This window comes from Hemiscyllium ocellatum, chromosome 39 (genome assembly GCF_020745735.1).
Source record: "Hemiscyllium ocellatum isolate sHemOce1 chromosome 39, sHemOce1.pat.X.cur, whole genome shotgun sequence".
NCBI classification, from domain to species: Eukaryota; Metazoa; Chordata; class Chondrichthyes; order Orectolobiformes; family Hemiscylliidae; genus Hemiscyllium; species Hemiscyllium ocellatum.
Window position 1 is genome coordinate 20169343 of NC_083439.1, and position 13769 is coordinate 20183111.

The window sequence follows — 13769 nt, forward strand, 5'->3', positions numbered from 1 at the left end:
AACATCAGTGCCCCACAAGGCTGCATACTAATGTCCCTACTATACTCCTCATAGACAAACAACTGTTTGGCCAAATTCTCCATCAACTCCATTTACAAGTTTGCAGATAATTTAACCATTGCAGGTCAGATTTCAAATAACGATGAGATAGAATACAGGAAGGAGAGAGAGAGAGAGAGCTTAGCAGCATGGTGTAATGACAACAATCTCTCCATCAACGTCAGCAAATGAAAGAGCTGGTCATTGACTTCAGGAAGCAGTATGGAAGGCACTCCCATGTCTGCATCAATGGAGCTGAGGTGGAGACGGTCGAGAGCTTCAAGCTCCTGGGAGTGGCAATCACGCACAATCGTCCTCGTCCACCCAGATTGACACTACAGTTAAGAAAGCACAACAATGCCTGTATTTCCTCAGAAGGCTAAGGAAATTTGGCCTATCCATAAAGACACTTACCAATTTTCATAAATCACCATAGAAATCATTCTGTCTGGATGCATCGCAGTGCAGTATGACAACAGCTCTTCCCAAGACGGCAAGTAACTACGGAGAGTGGTGAACACAGTCCTGTTCATCAGGCAAACCAGCCTCCCATTCATTGATTCCATGTGTACTTCCGTCTGCATTGGGATGGCAATCAACATACTCAAAGACCCTCCCCACACCCCAGTTATACTCTCTTCCACCCTGTTCCAACAGGCAGAAGACATAAACATTGTTTACACATATGAAAACTTTCAAGAATAGCTTCTTACCCACTGTTATTTAGAATGGACCTCTTAAATACTAATGTTGATTTCTCTCTGCACTTTCTCAGCAGCTGTAACAGTTTCCTGCACACTCTGCTGTTACCCTGGTGCACTTGTATCGTACGATCTGCCTGTAAAGCACGTAAGACTATAGTTTTCACTGTGCCTCAGTACACATGAAATAATAAATCCTATCATCATCATGTGTTCTAATTAACTACCTCTTTGGAATACTAATCTGCAGGTTTTGAATTCAGGCTGGCGAAGGATTTCAATGGTTAATGTACTTAATGAATAAATCAACCTTCCTGTTCAGATGACACCTGTTTAATATATGGTAGAAGCAAAAATCTTCGAGCCAGAAGGTGCAACACAGAAGACATCTGGTGAAATATACACAAGATTAAAAGCACAATGAATTTTGTTCTTTGACTGTTGTCTTCATTTCCATTAGATCACTAAAGTCAAAGAAACCAAAAAGGAACCTCGAAAATCAAGTTCGATAGAAGCTGAGACAGACACTGACATTGATGATGATTATAAGGACAGTATGAAATGCCATGAGAATCTGTGCGTATTGCAATTTTCACAGGAATTGTTACCAATCATAACCATTGAAAAGGTTGAGTAAAACATTGAGCTGCAATTTTGCAACAAAAAAAAGACATCCTCTGTTATGGTCTCAAGAACAAATTAAACAAGGGATTGTGAAGAAGCAATGTTTGTAATCATCTCAAATTTATTTTGAATAAATGTGTCTTAATTACTCAAAGTAACAATAACTAACGGACCAGCTCTCTAGTTTGTTTTGGGTGGAAAGGTCTCCTTATTCCCACAGATCTTGCAGTTATTTAGGCCTCATAGTAAGTTGCAGCTCCTCCTGCAGGCTGGGTGGCAAACAGGCTGCGTGTGTGTAAAGCTGCTCTTTGAACATCGGCTTTGTAATAGACTTCTTGCACTTTCATCAGGAAGCTATTCAAGTTGTCGGTGGGTACAATGGACACTGTGCAACCTCCCCATCCAGCGCCAGTTAACCGTGAGCCAATAGCACCAGATTGTCTGAAAAATAATCATTAATATAAATACCATCAGATAGAACATGAGCATTTGCTTTCTCAGGCCACAATCATCTATAAACTCAGGATTCTAAATGTGTAAGAATTTTGTTTCATATGACAGCCTACTTTCTTAAGTTTTCTTTGACTTTGCTGAGCACAAAAATTCAAAAGATTTAATTAGTGTGAGGGAATAGAATATTTCCCAGGTCACACATCATAAAATCAGAGAAAGCTCTCTCAACTCTGACTCAAGCCCAACTTCAAACAGACATTGTACTGCACTGTCCAAGCCAATGAGGAATTAGCTTAAGACTACCCAAATTCTCTTCACAAATTATCCTTAACCATCAGTTGCAAAGAAAATTTAGTTCCATCAGTCTGGGTTGGATTTGAATATAAAAAGGCAATACTTTAACCATTGTTGCCTATGAGTATTTAAGAGATTTCAGTATACTGCAGATTTTAACACTTACAAACCACCAGTATCACATCTGATCATATTCTGGACTCTGAGCTGAATGTTCCTGTCACCTAAAACCAGGAAACATGATTTGTGTAGCAGAATAGATGTGATAAACACTTATTTATTTTGTTTCAAAACAGTCAAAATCAATTGAGGATTTCGACCATGATCCAACAGACTTTCAAATTGCGTCAGGGAGCGGTGAAGAATAAATTATACCTGGGGATTCAGAGGTGGCAATAGGTGCAGATCAGAATATTGGACTTACATTTTGGTGTCCCTGAACTGTGGTGCGTGGAGCTGAGATGATGCAGCAGACATTGCTGGAAATGGAGTAGCAGGACTGAAGGAGTTGACCCTAGGTGACCATCATTGACTGCAGTTTAAAGTATTGGAATTTCACAGCTGAAGCTTTGTAATCCCAAATAAAGAAATTACAGATTCGACAAATCATTCGCAATATATTTAAATTGTTCTCTAACTAGGATTCATGAGGGATTCCCCCCTTCCACCCCCCGCCTCCCCCCACCACCTCAGTTTCCACCTCACAAAACAAGCTGTAACAGAATTCTACCAACTGTGACAGGATAGCTAACAGTTAATATTTGGCACAAGATTGGCACATCGAATATTAATCACACTAAACAATACAAACCTAAACAAATCTAAGTAACAAGCATAATCTAAACTAAGGACAGCAAATTTGGAAGATGCCAGAAGGAATATTTACTCTATGTTTGAATGGCCTTATCATCGCTTTGGGAAGCTCACTAGCAACTCGTGTTCAAAATGAAGTCAGTTAAGAAATCGAAACAGGGAGCTCATTGGGCTATTTAATAAGATCATGGCCAAAATACTACAATAACACCACTATCCCAAATTCCAGAGGACCGAATAAAACTCTGATTAGCTTTCTCATTCTTCACCGTCAATTCTGGCCCAAAATCATGGGAAATACATTTCTTCTCTGATTCTTACAAGGTCTCCATTTCAATTTCAAATTTACTAACTATAGGGCTCTGTCTGTCACTAAATGGAAGTCTCATTCCTAAAATACAATCAATGTAGAATATTGTGATGTGTTTTATTTATTCGCTTAAGGAACACTACTCTGACGTTACAGTACGAACATTAATCTGTTTCAAAGGTTCCATTAGTGGCATGAAGCTTTACTGGTGGTAACCACAGGCCATAAAATCACACCTGCATCCTTGTGAAACGTGAGTTGCATTGTGCTAAACTTTCACTGCAATTTGGCAGAGAAAGTTAGGCTGCACTACAGTTATACAGGGGCCTTATGTAACTTGGTAACTTCAGTCCAAAGCTGAATTTTCTAGTTCAATTGAAACTTATATCATGTACCTCCTCCACATAAGATAAAATGTTTTCCTTGGGGTCAATAGGTTCAAGTTATCTTTACAAATCACAGAATCCATACAGTGTGGAAGCAGGCCATTCAGCCCATTCAGTCCACATCGACCCTCTGAAGTGTATCCCACCCAGACCCATCTCCCTACCCTATTGCTGTTACCCTGCATTTCCTGTGGCTAATCCACCTAGCCTGCACATCTTCCAACAGTGGGAAGAAACCGGAGCACCTGGAGGAAACCCTGCAGACATGAGAATGTGCAAACCTCAAACGATAGTCTCCCAAGGCGAGAATCAAAACCTGGGTCCCTGGCACTGAGAGTCAACAGTGTTAACCACAGAGAGAGGTATAATTTCAGTTGTGAGTATATGTCATGTTTTCAATTACATTTTGTTTCCAGTATTAGCTGATTTATCAGCCAGTTGATTTTTGTGCCTTTTCCCCATTTGTATTTTCCTCAATTTCTCAATCGCTGGTGATACTTAAGTTGCAGCACACATGGCGGTAAGCATTGGCAGTTTCCACCTCACAAAACAAGCTGTAACAGAATTCTACCAACTGTGACAGGATAGCTAACAGTTAATATTTGGCACAAGATTGGCACATCGAATATAGGTGCCCCTTTTTTTCATTTGTGACATTTATTCATGGGATCTGGATGTCCTTAGCTGGACCAGCACTTATTAGCTATCTCTAATTGCCCTCAAAACGATAGTGGTGAGCTGTCTTCTTGAACCACTGCAGTCCTTGGGATACAATACTACCCTCAGCACCGTTAGGAAGGCAGTTTAGATTAGATTCCCTATAGTATGGAAACAGGCCCATCGGCCCAACAAGTCCACACTGATCCCCCGAAGAATAACCCACCCAGACCCATTACTCCACCCTATATTTACCCCTGACTAATGCATCTAACACTATAGGCAATTTAGCATGGCCAATTCACCTGACCTGCACATCTCTGGACTGTGGGAGGATACCCATAGAGACACAGGGAGAATGTGCAAACTCCACACAGACAGTCGCCTGAGGCAGGAATTGAACCCGGGACCCTGGCACTTTCATGCAGCAGTGCTAACCACTGAGCCACCATGAAGTAATACTCTATAGACATTCGTGCTCATGGGAGAGATTTCAGGACATCAGACCCTCCAAGAGTACACTGCATTACGCCATTATGTAACTTTTCCTTGAAGCCTGTATTGTTTTCTCGGGTTTTCTAATGTAGTGAAACCCAATTCGTATTTCTGAGAAAGGAAATGCAGAATATACTGCTCCCTGTTATTTTGTTTGGCATTTACTATTTGCCATTTTTGGGACACACTTGCTTTTTTTAAAAATGTGGAAGAGCTGATTTTATGAATGTCTTGCTTCCTAAATAATGCACAAAGACAATGTTTGCAGGGAGAATGGCAACTTTTTTGGCAGCATTTGATAACTAGAATCAATGTTAGTAATACTATACAAATAACCAAAGAACTGTAGATACTGGCAATCAGAAACAAAATCAGAAATTACTGGAAAATTTCAGCAGGTCTGGCAGCAATCATGGAGAGAAAGCAAAGTTAACTTTTCGGATCCAGTGACCCTTCTTCAGAATGCATCTTCCAGGGAGGTGATGGCTTAGTTATCGCTAGACTTTTTAATCTAGAGACCCAGATAATGCTCTGATGACCCAGCCACAGCAGATGGTAGAATTTGAATTCTATAAATATCTGGAATCTATTGATGACCATGAAGGCATTGTCATTTGTCAAAACCCATCTGGTTCACTAATGTCCTCTAGGGAAGGAAACTACTGTCCTTTCTTGGTTTGGCGTGCATGTGACTTCAGTCCCACAGCAATGTGGTTGACTCTTAACTGCTTATGAGGTGATAGGGGATGGACAATAAATACTCACCCAGCCAGCAACACCTACTTCCTATGAATGAATTTTTAAAAAGCAGGATCTGAGAGTACTAAGTGCCATACATCGGATAAACAAGACATAATGCACAAAGTGTTACCCATCAGCTAATTCCACATTTTCTGTTCATCCATGCCAAGCTGTACTAAATGTACAGTTTTTGTACTGCATTATCATACCTCAGTAATGTAAATATTCAACTCAAGCTGATACTTATTATTACAGGCTTTTGATCCTGACTCCGCTCGTAACTCCGAAAGTCACGTATAATTCTCTTCACAGTTAAAGCTCTATTTTTCTCTTATGTTCAACCCCTTACGGCAAATCCAAATTCTTTCTGTATATTAAGACAGATAATGTCAAGGGAAATACTGTTTACTTCTTTGCCATCTTAAAAGCAAAATGAATGGACCACATTCTTCAGCTTCCTGTTTTTTAACCAAGTTCTTATCAGCCCTTTAATAGTTTGTGTTTTCATTCATCAACGTGTCTCCATTGCAGAATATTTTGAAGATTCACTGATACAACATTCGCAGCATTTCTTTCTCAATGCACTTTTTCCTTAAACAATTTTACAAAATTCATGAGACACAACTTGGCTTTTATGAGTGCAAGATTAATCATCTATGCATAATTTGTGCTTCTTTAAATATACAAAATGAAATGAAGAGGCCAAAGTGAATGCAGGCACTTTAGAGAATGAGGAGAAAGTGAGAACTGCAGATGCTGGAGATCAGAGCTAAAAAAAAACTGTTGCTGGAAAAACGCAGCAGGTCAGACAGCACCCAAGGAGCAGGAGAATTGACGTTTTGGACATATCGTCGATTCTCCTGCTCCTTGGACGCTGCCTGACCTGCTGCGCTTTTCCAGCAACACATTTTCCAACTTTAGAGAATGAGGCTGGGGAAGTAATGGGGAACTAGGAACTGGCAGAGAAGTTGAACAAATACTTTGTACCAGCCTTCACAGTAGAAGACACTAATAGGAATACAAAAATACGAAATAATCAAGCAGCAAAAGAGGGGAAGGAAATAATTACAATAACTAGCACTGGACAAACTGTATTCTGGAAACTAACAGGAAGAAAGGCTGTTAAGTTATAGAGATACACAGTACGGAAACAGACCCTTCAGTTCAACTCATCCATGCCAACCAGACATCCGAAATAAATCTCGATCCATTTGCTAGCATTTGGCCCATATCCCTGTAAAATCTTCCTATTCATATATGTACCAATCCATGTACCAATCTGAGCTATTTGTGTTTCTGCTTCATTTCCTGACCAGTCATATTATTCAAGAGTTATTTTAATGCTAACTTCATAATTGAAGTATTATCATTGCACTGACATTTAACATATATCATAAAATCATGTTTTGAGTCTTGTGTTTAAATTACATCTTCAACAAATGAGATAAAATTAGCCTTTGTTTGTGGTCTTTGTAATTGTTAGATATAAACAAAACGCTGAATTATGTCATTTATATTGTGTGGAAAATGTGACACAAAACATTCCTCAGTATAATTAACATACAACTAAATTATCTTTTTTCTTCTTCTGTTGGAAGACTTACACACAGATGTCCACAAGCTGGTCAAGTTCTGGACAGCTGCACTCGTACATATCCCTACAGCTGGTATGGCTTTGATTCATCAGCTCTCCCAACAATTGCAATGCATTGGCAGGTGCCTCATCACAAATTCTCTTGAACTGTAGAACTCGTCTAGCTTCAGTGTAAACATGCTTAGCGCGCTGATAAAGTTTGAATGTTGTCACTGTAGAACAGAAATATTAATTTTTAATTTTAATGTTTTTTTAAGAACAATGTTAAAAATTAATGCAGGAAGTAACTCTATCAAGAAAAAGACCTTTGATTTCACACAATTACAAACATTGCTTTGGGTACTTGAATGATAAATGACACTGAACACAGCTGCCATAAAAGTAAAACAAAAGAACCCTTTTTAACTGAACAGATACGCTATCAATACTTTATACTGTATCACACTTTTTCTCATGTCGGTCATGGGCTTTCAGAGGTTCTGAGGAAAACAATTTAAGGTAGTAGATGGAAGTCAGGCTGATTCTGGATTCCCGCTGTGCATTATGAAAAGAATGGTTCATTAAAATTTGTTGCCTTTTTATGATCAGTTCCTACTCCATGAATTCTTAAAGTAGATTCCAGGAGTCAGACCTCAATTATGACAATTATGAATCTACAACCTTAAAGTGATTTCCTCAGTACATCTGAAACGCATGATCGGCATGAGCAAAATTGTTACACAATTTAAAATACTGTCAGCATATCTATTCAGTTGTGTTGAATTAATATATTACTATAGGACAAGATTATGGTTAGATTGCAAGTTAGTAAAGTACCTTTTAAATAAGGAAAATACAAATTTTGTTTCCAAGTCACAATTCCATCACAGAAATGAACTGCTTTCAGGGCACCTATTCTTAAGCAGTGCAATATGAAATAAAGGCAAGACTCCAGATCTTTTCTAAGGTATGGTGCCCAGATCGGTTCACAGTACTCCATTTGGGATCTAATTAGAATTTTGTATAACTGCAGTATAACTTCTACATCCTTGTACCTGAGCCTTCTGGATATAAAGACCAGCATTCTATTAACTTTCTTGATTATTTTCTGTACCTGTTCCTGATTTATTAAAGATCTATGCATCTGAACCCCCAAGTCTCATTGGCCATCCTTATTTAACTTCATTCCTTCTAGTATGTATGCTGATCAATATTTTTTTGGTCCAAAATGGATAACCTCATATTGACTTACATTGAATTCCATCTGCCACAGATTTGCACATTCAGTTAGTTTATCGACAGCACCATTGGATTTTTATGCTAACCTCTATAGTGCTGCCTAACTTCATGTCAGCAACAAATTTAGATACATGACTTTCTATGTCATTATCTAAGTCGTTAATAAATAATGCAAATAACTGAGGCTCAAACATAGACACTGGTCACACCATAAGACATCGAAGCAGAAATGAGAACATTCAGCCCATCGAGTCTGCTCTGCCATTCAATCATGGCTGATAAACTTCTCAATCCCATTCTCCTGTAAGCCCTGATCCCTTTGATACTCAACAACCTATCTATCTCAGTCTTAAATATACTCAATGACCTGGCCTCCACAGCCTTTTGTGGCAATGAATTCCATAGATTCCCCACTCTCTGGCTGAAGAAGTTTCTCCTTATCTCCATTCTAAGAAGTCTTTCCTGTATTCTAAGGTTATGCCCTCGAATCCTGTCTCTCCTGTTTCAACACAGCGGTGAACCCTTCCGCCAATTAAACCAAACACCCGGAAATCTCATCTCACCCTGTAATCTGTTACAGTATGAGTGACAGAGAACTCGCAAATTCCACTATTTAAAGGAAAAATATCAATTTATTCTTTAACTCTAAAAATGAACATTAAACAACAACTATTTAAACTCTTAAGTCTCCTCTCTCTTAAATGTCTGTTATTACTTCCCACTTTATAACAATATACTGTTCTGATAAAAACCCATATTAAAATTACATCAACTTAATATCATAGCCACTCAGCGGATGTCATTTCCGGTGTCTATCTTCCTCTGGCTGTAGATCTCCCTGGGTCATCTTCGGTCTTTTGCAGCAAAGATGTTTCATATGAAAAAGGTACCTTTGATTGAGTGTGTGGTGCTGGCAGTTACTCTGGCGATGACAGTTGGTCTCACTGTCTAACTTTCAAAATGTCTGATTCTTTATACCCCGAACATCAGATTGTCTCATGGTTGGCAAAACAATAAATTCAAACGCAATTGGATTTTAGTATCCTGGGGCATAATTTAAACTGATTGGTTAAATTCAAATGGTTGGCAAAGCAGCATCCAAAACTCAGCTATGTTTCACAGCCATGTGTTATATATTTTCAATTTTTCAGAATACTCTGAGACTGCTAGTCAGTCACATGACAGGTGCCTGCAAGCTTTCAGTGCAAAACAACTTTCAGTCTCTCTTAAAGGTACAGTAAACGCCTTCAACTTCATAACACTCCTACCAATAGAAACATCTTCCCAACATCCACCCTGTCTGGGCCATTCAGTATTCTGTATGTTTCAGATAGATCCCGTTCATCCTTCTAAACTCCATTGAGTATAAACTTCAAATGTTACTCATAGGTTAAGCTTCTCATTCCTGGGGCCCTTCTCATGAACGTCTTTTGAACACGCTCCAAAGCCAATACATCCTTCCTGAGATATGGGACCCAAAACTGCACACAATACTTCAAACGTCTTGCCAATTTGAGTACCTACCCATTATTACTACCTTCTGATGCCTGTCACACAAATGATTTCCCAGTCACATCAGTAATTTGCCCTTAATTCCAAGGGCTTCTACCTTAATTAACAGTTGTAACTTTATGGATTAGATTAGATTACTTATAGTGTGGAAACAGGCCCTTCGGCCCAACAAGTCCACACCGACCCACCGAATGTAAGAATCAGCAATAACTCTTCCTGAAATAAATTGTTTTCTGAGATGAAAGAGACATGGAGAAACTGTTATAAAGGAATTAAAAGCAATATGTTAATTAATCATTCCTGGGAAGGAGTCAAAGCAAATAAACAAGCTGTTCCCTGGGAGAGAGATAGTAACACTGCTTGATAACCTGCTTCCTTGTGATAAATGGGCAGTTAAGATTGCCTGCAGAAGAAATATTCTGAAGTAAAAGGGTCAAACAGACAGCTAACACAGAGTTAACAAGGAACAGGGGAGCTACTTCTGATAAGCTACGGACTTTATGTGTCAAGAAATGTAATCAGTGTTGAGGATGAAAATATCTAAAGGATCATCAGTAACATCACACCAAAAACTTGAAATAGGGAAATTATGTAAGAATCCAATACCAGAACTCTCCTAAGCTGAAATCTGAAAACAACAATGCACAAGAATCAAATCTTGGAAACTTCCAGAGACTGACACTGTGTAATAGCTAATAACATAGCTAAGTTCTATCTAGTAATAACCAAGTTGAATTTTGAGGCTTAACTTGCTTACGTCAGGGATCTTATTTTGCTCGTTACCTGCAATAAAGTTTAAATCATTGTTTCAGTACTTAATTGCCTGAGAGACTTCTTAATAAATACCTGAATTCAAGACAACTTGTTATGATTTACCCACAACACCGTCTCTTATGTGGGACTTTACCAAATGCCTTCTTGAAGTCCATAAAAACAATAGTCATAGACATTCCCCTATCCACTACCTTTATCAGCTGTTCAAACATTCACTGAGGTTTATCAGACATGACCTATCTGTCATGAATTCATGCTGGCTCTCCGTGATTAACAGAAATTTTTCAAAGTGTGCAGTTACCCCTATTCTTGATTACAGATTCTGACAATTTCCCCACCACAGACATTAGGCTAACGGATCTGTAATTCCCCGGCTTTCCTCTTTCTCCCATCATAAAAAACAGAGTAACGTGCAATTTCCGATCCAGAGGGATGATTTTTATATCTAGAGAATTCTGAAAGATTACAGTTAAGGCATCCACAATGTGCTGTACACAATGTACCATCTATAATAGTGGCTGTCAAAGATTCACAGATGATGTGTGGTTAGTACTAGGTTCAGTGGGAGAGACAATTGAAGCTGAACCATGGAAAAGCAGCTTAGAGTTGAAATTCTTTTGGACCAACCTCCTGGGTGCACACATGGGCAATCTCAACCATGATGCGATCAATATGCATAGCAACAGACAGGACATCTTATCAAATATTGCAAGATATACTTATCATTTGGAACATCACAGATGACTGAGAATAGCAGTAATTATTGTGGAGGCTAACAACACCAGAGAATGCTGGATCCTCCCAAAACAAATGAGGAAAAACAACATGATTGTCGAGTATGCAAGATAAAAATATATACAAGGAAATTGTCTCTTCCTAACCTTGATGAAACTGGTGTCATTGTGCATTTTTAAAAAAATCTGATTATAGCCAATGCCTCTCTTCCTATGCCTGGTAATTTGACAATTAGTGGGCTAACCTCAGCAACGTCATTAAAGCTATTGGATATTTACTGAAAACTGCTTTCCTAGTGTCCTTCAGGGAGGGGAGTTGACCAAATTCATCCATTCTCTGAGCTCCACCTGACTCCAGCTGTACAATATCTGGTGACTTCAAAACTAGAAATGGATAACATAGGGCCTTGACACATTTTTTAAAAAGTCCTGGCAAATGAACTAAATATAAACATCTTAAAATTCTGTTCTTGACAAGAGTGGATGGATATTTAACATACGGTATTCCTCTGCTGTTTGAACAAGCTTATTTCAAGTAAGATACACATCTCACTAAAATAAGAGACGGAAGAAAATTCTATAAGGTCACTCCATTCAGATGCTGAAACTGTCAATAATAATTTCCAAGGTAAAGAGACAAAACAAAGTAAGAATAATGCAGATTTCAATGCCAAATGCACTCAAACTAAAATAGTTCAGCTAAAGGTGGCAACAGGAAGTTATAATGCTCTTGGAAGGCAGAAGGTCAGTATGAATTCTACGTGTAGGGCAGGTTTGTTCTGCTAAGGTAGGCAGAAAGAGGAGAGCATAGTTTTATATTTATCCCCAAGAAAGATCTGAACTGAAGCATTCTGGCTTTAACTAACTGGCAGAGGTTAAAATTATCAGTGAAGGTCATAAGGTTACATTTTGGCCTCATGTATCAAAGTATCCATAAAGGATATCTAGGCCAGATTTCTACAAATGGCTAGGGTGGCATTAAGAACTCAAAAATAATACAATCTCTTTGTTCGAATAACCACATGCATAATTAATTTCAAAAACTCTGTAACAACCTTACAAAGTCACATCTAGCTCATTGGCATTGCAATGTTTTCCTCACTAGGACATGTCCAACAGAATGTTCAACTATTAATCAACAGAGTTATTCTTATAGAATCATAGCAAATCAGCAAGTATCCCAGATTCTTCTACCACTATTCCTAAGGTATCCTGTGTCATTAACATAAAAGACCCACAACAATGGTGACACATCCTGACACATCAAAAACAAGCTACTGTAGTTTTATAGCGACTTAACATAATAAAGCATGTCAAAGTCTTTACAAGACCATTATAAAACAAAGTTTGACACTAAATCACATACAACGAAATAAAGATTGATCAACTAAATCTTGCTGAAGAAGATAGGTTTTAAGGAGCATTTTAAATTATAGAAGAGTGGCATGGGAGATTAGTTCCCTTAGCTTGGAATTAAGTGTTGCTGAAGGTATACCTCAAAGCTGGAGTGACATTTCAGGAAAGGAGTGGGCTGAGACTCCCCAGCATTGACTCTGACAAATTCAGATCAAACAAAGACAAGGAAACCTTCTTTCCCTCAGCGAGTGAATCAGTACATTTCCTAATGAACATCAGACGAAAGATTCATTCAAAGTATAAAACCTCTCAAAAGGTCACTCATTCTTGTAACTTGGTTACAGTAGTTCCAAAACATAAATCTCCATATGAAAATGAGTATTTTTAGTGTATGATGATGAAAATATTTACTAGAGAGATTACTTAAAAGAACATTTGGAATTTATATTGCACCTTTTATGACTTTAGGCCATCTAAAGCCACTTATAACCAATGAGGTACTGCAAGTGCAGTCACTGTTACAATAAAGGAAATATCAATTTCCGCATCACAAACAGAAATGACATGAAGGCCTCATAATCTGCTGTACATGATGTTGGTTGAGGGATAAATATAACGCAGGATACCTGGGTTAACTTCCATGCTTAAGTGCTATAAATCAGGCGGCACTGCTGCCTCACAACGCCAGAGACCTGGGTTCAATTTCCCGCCTCAGGCGACTGACTGTGTGGAGTTTGCACGTTCTCCCCGTGTCTGCGTGGGTTTCCTCCGGGTGCTCCGGTTTCCTCCCACAGTCCAAAGATGTGCGGGTCAGGTGAATTGGCCGTGCTAAATTGCCCGTAGTGTTAGGTAAAGGGTAAATGTAGAGGTATGGGTGGGTTGTGCTTCAGCAGGTCGGTGTGGACTTGTTGGGCCGAAGCGCCTGTTTCCACTCTGATAAGTAATCTAATCCTTTACTCCAATTGTTAGACTTAGAATAATGCAAGCCATATACTGGACCTTCAATCTTTATCCCTCATAATAGAAGATCAAAATCGATACATTTACAAAATTAAAAACTTGCCAATT

General features: G+C 38.7%; 1 protein-coding gene across 1 annotated transcript in view; it reads right to left on the bottom strand.

The window, feature by feature from the left end:
• Positions 1 to 1419: 1419 nt before the first annotated feature.
• galk2 (galactokinase 2) overlaps positions 1420 to 13769 on the bottom strand; it is a 116499-nt gene continuing 104149 nt past the window's right edge. Inside the window, exons 9-10 of the mRNA XM_060853265.1 lie at positions 7118 to 7319; positions 1420 to 1805 (exon numbers count right to left, since the gene is read on the bottom strand). Coding sequence (XP_060709248.1) covers positions 1598 to 1805; positions 7118 to 7319 — 410 coding nt within the window. The 3' untranslated portion in view covers positions 1420 to 1597. The remainder of the gene's footprint in view (positions 1806 to 7117; positions 7320 to 13769) is intronic.